This window comes from Etheostoma cragini, chromosome 11 (assembly GCF_013103735.1).
Source record: "Etheostoma cragini isolate CJK2018 chromosome 11, CSU_Ecrag_1.0, whole genome shotgun sequence".
NCBI classification, from domain to species: domain Eukaryota; kingdom Metazoa; phylum Chordata; class Actinopteri; order Perciformes; family Percidae; genus Etheostoma; species Etheostoma cragini.
Window position 1 is genome coordinate 26,324,214 of NC_048417.1, and position 9,347 is coordinate 26,333,560.

Sequence of the window (9,347 nt, forward strand, 5' to 3'; positions counted from 1 at the left end):
ATGGATATTAACTTTAATGTAACACATATAACTTTCGATGGGCATGTGGAAGTGCAGAAATACAGATATCTTTATTTTGTGATCGTGTTTACAGCATATATTCTTATAATTTGCAGTAATTCTACCATTGTGGGCATCATAGTGATTAACAAATCCCTCCATGAGCCTATGTACATTTTCATTGCAGCTTTGTTAATCAACTCTGTTCTTTACAGCACTGCAATCTATCCAAAGCTTGTGATTGACTTTTTATCTGAACGACAGATCATATCTTATTCAGCCTGTCTCTTTCAGTGGTTTATATATTACACTCTATGTGCTTCAGAATTCTTCCTGTTGTCAGTCATGGCCTATGACAGATATGTGTCTATATGTAAACCTCTGCAATATCACACTATCATGAGAAAAACAACGGTTTATATTTTCCTGATTTTAGCTTGGATTCTGCCTGCTTGTCAGATTTTAGTGGGAATATTACTGAGTGTTAAACTAAAACTCTGTTACTTTAGTTTGAAAGGAATAATTTGCAACAGTACAGTTCAAAAACTTTACTGTGTGAGTTCAACAATCCAGAATATATATGGCTTGATTGTGTTTGTAAGTGCAGTTCCTCTCCCTGTAATCTTCATACTCTTTACATACACCAGGATATTTATAGTAACCTATCAAAGTAGTAGAGAAATTAGGAGAAAAGCTGCACAAACCTGTTTACCCCACCTGTTGGTTCTGATAAACTTTTCCTGTTTGAGTACATATGATGTACTTCTAGCTCAACTGGAAACAAATTTTTCCAAAACTGTTTATTTAAGCATGTCTTTACAAATGATTTTGTATCATCCTCTTTTTAATCCGATCATATATGGACTGAAACTGAAAGAAATTTATAAAAACCTAAAGAGATTGTTCAGTTGAGAAAAATTAAACATTATATAAGCAATATTTTCAACTGCGTACACTCATTACAACTGTGAACACTCATTAAACTTAACTCCTGCCTCTAATCCCTCCATTAATTACAACTGGTTTAGATCTCAGCTGCCTGCATCATAACTTGAAACCCCTCCAGTTCTCCCGGACCAGTTCTGTATCCAATTCCAAGTCCTCCAGTTGACATTCCAGGCCATACACAACGTCATAACTCATGGGAACTCATTACCACCCTAACTTAGAAACATTGATTCATTCCCCCATTTCAAACTGACACAAAAAACACATCTGTTTAAAACTGTTTATTCCACTTGTTGTCAGATGCTCTGCCTCCTTCTGTTTTTTTATTGTTGCTGCATTCTTTATTTTTTGCTGCTTTTAATGTCTTAAATTTCCCTGTATGGTGTCCTTGAGTGCAGAGAAAGGCACCTTTAAATAAAATGTATTATTATTATAAACTGTCATGTTGTCCTCGGGTCAAATTGACCCGTTTTCCTTTATCAATGTTCTGTTTAATTACCCAAAATAACATGATTGATTCCACACTCATTGGCAAGTACAAATCTCTGCTTTCATTAATTTTGGAGTGTCTTATTCAATTTTATAGCATTTGAAAAAAGAAATTGAAGTGGTTTTGAAATAGTATTGAGTAAAAGTTGAAATATTCCAGTCTGTGATTATCCATCAACATTGTGTACGTTTCTTTAATTTCAGTCTAAATAATTCCTATTTCTGCTTTTCTAACTCAGACATTAGGTATTGCCTATAATCAGAATCAGAATCAGAAATACTTTTATTGATCCCTGAAGGGAAACTCTGTGTGTGAATGAGTTTTATTGACCATAGATTCCAAAAATAACTGTAAAACTAAAGTTTATTAGTTAGAGTTTATTAGTTAAACTTTGAAAAGAAGCATCAAAAGTGTTAAAAAAACAAACATCAAAAAAGTTAAAAAAACATGGATAAAAAGCATCAACTGAAGTGTTAATTTTCAACTTTGACGGGAAGAGAACACAAGGGTTAAAATTCTCTTAAGGTAGTTAAGTTAAGAATTTGTTTCTAATAGACTTAAAGATAAGCAGATGTGTTTTTGGCTTCAACAATGTCATGTTAAATATTTTTTCCGCTGACAGTTAGAAATCCAACATAAAGTTTTTTCCGTGTCATGGAATTACAAAATGCATGCTTCAAGGTTGTTTTCGTGGTAAAAGTGAAATCTCTTTTGATACAATTCTAAGATGTGTAAATCAACACCCTTGAATGCAAGAGGACATACCTTTGTGAGTTTACTTTTTAACTTTTAAATTGTGTAGGGTTGTCAATATATTGTATTAAATAGTTTGTAGTATAAAACATTTTTATACTACTTTTATACTACTTTTATACCACAATTGTCATTGTGGAAAATTAACAAATAAAAACGAAACCATATTATGGTTGCAATCAAATTTTAATTTTAATTATTATTAGCAATATTTGTAGACTATGACTCATGACAAACAAAAAACCAGCATTGTGAGACATCCTTAGTTGGATAAATCATGAACTGATTTTGGGTTTATGGAACTTTTTATATTCTGAACCAGCTGCATTTGTGACTAAGACCGTAGGTAAAAAGCCTCTTTAGTGAAGAATAATGAAGGCCAAAAAGGCTTTGCTGTTGGGCCCGAGTCTGCATAAAGACTCATACATTTGTCAGACAGAAATTAAATTAATTTGACAAAACGTGACCAAAACTAAAACAGATGTAAATGCTATATTTGTTTTGTTTGTTTGTTTTGCTATATAAAACAAAAAAACGTGAACACATTACGCCAGTCCTGGCCTCCCTCCACTGGCTACCTGTCCGTTACAGGATAGATTTTAAGATTTTATTGCTTGTTTTTAAGGCCTTAAATGGTTTAGCGCCATCTTACCTGGCTGATCTTTTTTGCCACCATTCTCCAATCAGAACGCTGAGGTCGTCAAATCAGCTTCTATTGGACGTCCCTAGATCAAGGCTAAAAAATAAGGGCGATAGAGCCTTTGCAGTGGGTGCCCCCACCTTATGGAACAACCTCCCCAGGCATTATAAAGCTGCACAGACTCTACAAACGTTTAAATCACTGCTTAAGACGCACCTGTTTGCTGCAGCTTTTAACCCTCATTAACCTGGATTATGAAGTTTTAAAGTGTTGTTGTTTGTTTCCCCCATGATGTAGGCTGGAGTGTTTTTTACTCTTGTTATTTATGTATTTGACATTGACCCTGTTCAGCACTTTGGTCAACTGCTGTTTTTTTTAAATGTGCTATAGAAATAAAATTGACATTGACATTGACATATTTATATATAAGTGTTATATTATTATAACACTATATTTATTATAACATTATATTTATATTAAATTGTGGCCTTGCGTTTGTATAGTAAGAATGTTCTGAGGATTTTTAGCAATGCAGAGTAGAGAGTATCTCAAACCTGCAGCCACAATCAAGGTGCAACCACAATCAAAGTAAATCCGCTAGGTGAGAATGCACAACGACTTTGGGGAAGATGTTAAGTTAGAAACGTGTTTATGGGACATGTAAATGTGCTGTATTTATATAGCGCTTTTCCAGTCTTAACAACTGATGTAAAGCGCTTTTACATCTATAGGAAACATTCACCATTCATACACATTCATACACTGTGGCCGTGGCTGCCGTACAAGGTGCCACCTGCTCATCAGATAAACATTCACACACATTCACACTCTGATGCGCAGCACCGTGGGCAACTCGGGGTTCAGTGTCTCGCCCAAGGACACTTCGACAATGACTGCAGGGGCGGGGATCGAACCACCAACCTTCCAATTGGCAGGCAACCGCTCTACCGCTGAGCCACAGCCGCCCCGACACGCACACAGATGGAGTAAGAGAGGAGCTCAGTGTCTCATTGAAAGTCCCCTTACAGTCTATACCTATAGCAACATAAATAAGGGCTGTTTCAAGGCAAGCCTGAGCCAGCCCTAACTACTGATACACTTTATCAAAGAAGATCATTTTAATGATGGACTTATTGGAGCAAATATGATAAGGAATTACAATAGTCCAAATACATGGACTAGTGTTCTGCATCTTTTTGAGACAGATTTGTCATTTTGCTATGTTCCTCAGGTAAAATAGACAGTCCTGGAAGTTTGTTTTATGTGGATGTTATAGTATACATCCTGATAAAAGATAACTGAGATTTCTCATGGTAGTGTTGGGGGCCAGGGCAACACCATCCAGAGTAACTAAGTTTAACATCATGAATTTGCACACACCATGGTACACAACATGACTAATTTTAACATGTTTGGAGTGTGATGGCCTCTTTGTGATCTAGTGAGGCCACTCTGTGGGAGTGATACCTCACTGGCATTAATTACAACTCAACCACAGCCTGATCACAGGGGGTGGCTGTGGCTCAGTGGTAGAGCGGTTGCCTGCCAATTGGAAGGTTGGTGGTTTGATCCCTTGGCCCTGCAGTCCCATGTCAAATTGTCCTTGGGCAAGACACTGAACCTCGAGTTGCCTCCAGTGCTGCGCATTGGAGTGTGAGTGTTTATCTGATGAGCAGGTGGCACCTTGTACGGCAGCCTCGGGCACAGTGCATGAATGTGTGTAATTGGTGAATGTTTCCTTTCTGATGTGAAAGCGCTTTGAGTAGTCGTTAAGACTAGAAAAGCGCTATATAAATACAACACATTTACATCACTCCAACCATGTCCTGCTTTCAGTTTACGTTAAAGAGACACATATGTTTAGTTTGATCTTTTGTGAAACAAATCACTCTTTTAATCATTTATGCTGCCTCGTTCCCTCTTTTGTCATGGCCTTGAGCCAGGTTCTGAAAAAATGGGAGCTGGTACCGGTCTTAGTATGTGGCGATTTGATAAGATGTGTGATCATTGTATTGTTGTAGCCTGGTGAATTGGGGGAACATGAACCTCATTCGTTAATTTTTGGGGGGGGGGGGGGGGGGGGGGGGGGTGCTTTACGTTGATTTGGCTGGTTGGGCAGGGTAAGTGAAGGCTTGTTTTCTGGCAGTTGAAATATCTTTGTAGGTGACTTGTTTTCTTTCAAATTATTTGTTGTTGCTGCAGTCAACAGGTTATCAGGCAACTGATGTGGGTTGTCGTGTGTGTACTGCTGGTTAAAGTGGGAGGAGTTTCTCTTGTAGGCTGTACCTACGGTCCACTTTTCGGCTTGTTGTGCTCATCCTTTGTAGTGCTGTGGCAAACGTGGGTGAAGCTTTTAGCTTAGGAGCATGTCCGTGGTCAGCTTTGCCTTCTGGCTCAGCTCTCTTTTCGTCACAACATTGAGATAAACTGAATGTAATATAGCACCCGCTGCTACAATTTTCCAACCAACCTCCTGCTCCATGGTCCCCTCACTCGCGAACAAAACCCAAAAGGTATTTAAACTCCTTCACTTGGGTTAAGGACTCATTCCCTACCTGAAGAGGGCACTCCATTGGTTTCCTGCTGAAAACCACGGCACATTACATTACCGATGATGCCATCAGGACCACATCATCTGCAAAAAGCAGCAATGAGATCCTGAGCCCACAAAACTGCCAGCCCTCCCCACCCCGACTACGCCTTGATATCCTGTCCATAAATATTACAAACAGGGTTTGTAACAAAGCACAGCCCTGGCGGAGGCCAACCCTCAACTGGAAGTCCGACTTACTGCCAAGAGGTCATACAGAGATTGGATGGCCCTGAGAAGGGACCCCCACACCCCATACTCAGCAACACCTCCCACAGTCTCTCCCTGGGGACCCTTTCATGCGCCTTCTCTAAAACCACAAAACACATGTAGACTGGTTGGGCATACTTTTTGCCACGGTGGAGTTGTTTGACTACCTCAGCAACGAATTTTGACGACAATCCCCCATCATCCTCCAGCTCTGCCTCTACCACAGAGGAAGTGTCAGCTGGATTTAGGAGTTCCTCAAAGTGCTCCTTCCACCGCTCTATTACCTCCTCCTTGGTTGAGGTCAACAACGTCCAATCCTTACTGTACACAGCTTGGATGATTCCCTGCTTCCCCCTCCTGCGGTGGCAAACGGTTTTCCAAAAGCACTTTCTCCATGTCTTCTCCAAACTTCTCCCAATTCCGCTGCTTTGCCCCTGTCATCACAGAGGATGCAGCCCTTCAGGCCCATCGGTACCTTGCAACTGCCTCTGGAGTCCTCTGGGATAACATATCCCGGGAAGAGTCCTTTGTCAGTCGGACGACTTCCCTGACCACCGGTGTCCACCAGGGTGTTTGTGGGTTAACACCCCTTGAGGCACCTAAGACCCTAAGACCATAGCTCCCCACCGCAGCTTCAGCAATGGAAACTTTGAACATTGTCCACTCAGGTTCAATGCCCCCAGCCTCCACAGGGATTCACAAAAAGCTCCGCCAGAGGTGTGAGTTGAAAATCCGTCGCACAGGGGCCTCTTCGAGACATTTCTAATGTACCTGCACTACCTGTTTGGGCTTACCAGGACTGTCCAGAGTCCTCCCCCATCCCCTAACGATTATAAAATCAAGTACTGTTCTTTGGTCTAGGGTGCTCTGGTACCACGTACACTTATGTGCATCCCAACGTTTGGACAGGGTGTTTGTTATGGACATATCATGACTAGAACTACAACTACTCGGGTTTAGATCAGGGAAGCCGTTCCTCTCAATCCCGCCTCTCCAAGTATCTCCATCATTGCCCACGTGTGCATTGAAGTCCCCCAGCAGAACTGTGAAGTCCCCTACTGGAGCCCCATACAGGACTCCATTCAAGCTCTCCAAGCAGCCCAAATATTCTGAACTCTTGTTTGCTATATATGCACAAAGAAAAGTCAGAGTTCCCCTCCCCCCATCACCCGCAGGCGTAGGGAGGTGACCCTCTCGTCCACCTGGCTAAGCTCCAATGCAGCGGCGCTCAACCAGGGGCTTGTGTCTCACACCCTGGGCAACTCCGGAGTAGGACAGAGTCCAACCCAAATCCAGGAGTAGGGTTCCAGATCCGAGACTATTACTCATATTTTTTTTAACCATTCTTAGTCTGGCCCCTCACCTTAGACCACTTTGCCATAGGAGACCTTACCAGGAGCACACAGCTCCAGACAACACACCCCTCAGGTTAATAGGGTCACACAAACCTCTCCACCATGATAAGATGATGGTTCCCGGAGAGAACCATCACCTTATCGTCTTGTGACGTTTTTATTTTCCTGCCTGTTTTCTTTAATTGCTTCCCAGGTACCGAGGGTTTGCTGTAGATAGAACGGGGTGAGCAGTCATCCTAAAATTTGGAGGTCTACTGTACTTGCTTTGTATACTATAGGTCTTGCTGTGCGTTATGTTGGTAAATTGGTGATGTTTACATTTTCTGGATGTCCGGTTGAGTTGGGGTGTGGTTGTTGGTTTTGCCAGTGGCTCCTTTGAGCCTCTGACTTTATGTGGGGTTGTTAAACCCTCTGTGTGTTCCAGTGGGAGTGGGAGTGATACCTCACTGGCATTAATTATCTCTTTGTCTTGAGTTGATTACAGATTTGGTGCAGATGTGAGCAGGGATAAAAGCTCCGCCTGGTACAACTGCACGCTCTCATGACTGCAATTCAGAGATCAACCACGGCCTGCTCACCCCGACCACCACATCTTCTTTGAGTTTAAGTTACAGAGACACAGATGTATGTTTACTTTATTCTTTTGTTAAATAAATCACTTTTTTATCATTTATGCTGCATCGTTCCCTCTTTTGTCTTTGCCTTGAGCCAGGTTGTGACAGAAGGATTCCTTGTTAAAAAGAAAACACTGAAATTGTGAACACATCAAAGTCAGAAGAATGACTTCCCAACTCAGGAAATGGCATGCGAATGCACTATTGGGTCTGAGGTCTTTGCTACAAAGCCCAGTTCAGACCAAAAGTTTTTGACAAAAAATATAGAACGTTGATCTTAATACACTCTTTGTAAACTGGCACGTTTCAGAACATCGCAGACCGGTGCGTTTTAAGTAGTTGCAAATTTCAACTCATCGCTTTGAAAATCTTTGATCCAAACATGTCGTAAGAGTGGAATTATTAATATGACAGAGTGATGTAATCTAAGCAAACAAAGTTTAACAACATGTATGAGTTCAGGCCTCCAGAGTCTGATCAAGTTGTTTACATGTTAGTAGCTTTTCCTTTGGAGAGATTAATGAGATCCATGGAGGTTGATGCAGTCTGATAAAAAGCTCAAACACGTCACAGAGCCAGTTCTGTGTTTGTCGGACCACACCAGTGTGTATCAAGGTCAGGTACTGATGACTGAATAAGACGATCTCAGGTTATATGAGACTTGTAGTAATTTACCAGCTTGATTCATTAACATTTTGTTTTAGACAATCTTAATGGATATTGGATTTAATGTAACATATGTAACTTTTGATGGACATGTAGAAGTGCAGAAATACAGATATCTTTATTTTGTGATCATGTTTACAGCATATATTCTTATAATTTGCAGTAATTCTACCATTGTGTCCATCATAGTGATTAACAAGTCCCTCCATGAGCCTATGTACATTTTCATTGCAGCTTTGTTAATCAACTCTGTTCTTTACAGCACTGCTATCTATCCAAAGCTTTTGATTGACTTTTTATCTGAACAACAGATCATATCTTATTCAGCGTGTCTCTTTCAGTGGTTTCTTTGTTACACTCTAGTTGTTTCAGAATTCTTCCTGTTGTCAGGCATGGCCTATGACAGATATGTGTCTATATGTAAACCATTGCAATATCACACTATCATGAGAACAAACACTGTTAATATTTTCCTGATTTTAGCTTGGCTTCTGCCTGCTTGTCAGATATCAGTGGGACCGTTGCTGATTGCTAATGAAAAACTCTGTTACTTTTTTTTGAAAGGAATAATTTGCAACAGCACGGTTAACAAACTTCAATGTGTGAGTTCAGCAGTACTAAATATATTGGGATTAATTGTGTTTGTAATTGGTGTACCTCTCCCAGTACTCTTCATACTCTTTACATACACCAGGATATTTATAGTAACCTATCGAAGTAGTAGAGAAGTCAGGAGAAAAGCTGCACAGACCTGTTTACCCCACCTGTTGGTTCTGATCAACTTTTCCTGTTTGATTGCATATGATGTACTTCTACCCCGACTGGGAATTGATTTCCACAAAACTGTACGTTTAATAATGTCTTTACAACTAGTAATTTATCATCCTCTATTTAATCCAATCATGTATGGACTAAAAATGAAAGAAATTTATAAACACCTCAAGAGATTGTTCTTCAAAGTGCGCTGATGTCTTTACGAGTTATTCTGTACCCAGTTTAATTTGCACATTTATGGACTGAAAATGAAAGAAATTCATAAACACCTTAAGAGATTAAGCCAAGACACATTTAACTTATATAT

The 9,347-nt window shown here is 40.3% G+C and overlaps 2 protein-coding genes across 2 annotated transcripts; both read left to right on the plus strand.

The window, feature by feature from the left end:
• LOC117953331 (olfactory receptor 10J4-like) lies at window positions 1-912 on the plus strand. Its single transcript, XM_034886238.1, has one exon. The coding sequence runs from the start codon at window positions 1-3 to the stop codon at window positions 910-912; it is 912 nt and encodes a 303-aa protein (XP_034742129.1).
• Window positions 913-8,313: 7,401 nt separating this feature from the next.
• On the plus strand, window positions 8,314-9,234 carry LOC117952914 (olfactory receptor 13C2-like). The gene has a single exon (XM_034885519.1). It carries the CDS (start codon window positions 8,314-8,316, stop codon window positions 9,232-9,234), a length of 921 nt encoding a protein of 306 aa, XP_034741410.1.
• The last annotated feature ends 113 nt before the right edge of the window (window positions 9,235-9,347 follow it).

What these genes read in the sequence shown, in the direction of transcription:
- LOC117953331 (XM_034886238.1), top strand. Translation starts at nt 1, where the DNA reads ATGGATATTAACTTTAATGTAACACATATAACTTTCGATGGGCATGTG.
- LOC117952914 (XM_034885519.1), top strand. Translation starts at nt 8,314, where the DNA reads ATGGATATTGGATTTAATGTAACATATGTAACTTTTGATGGACATGTA.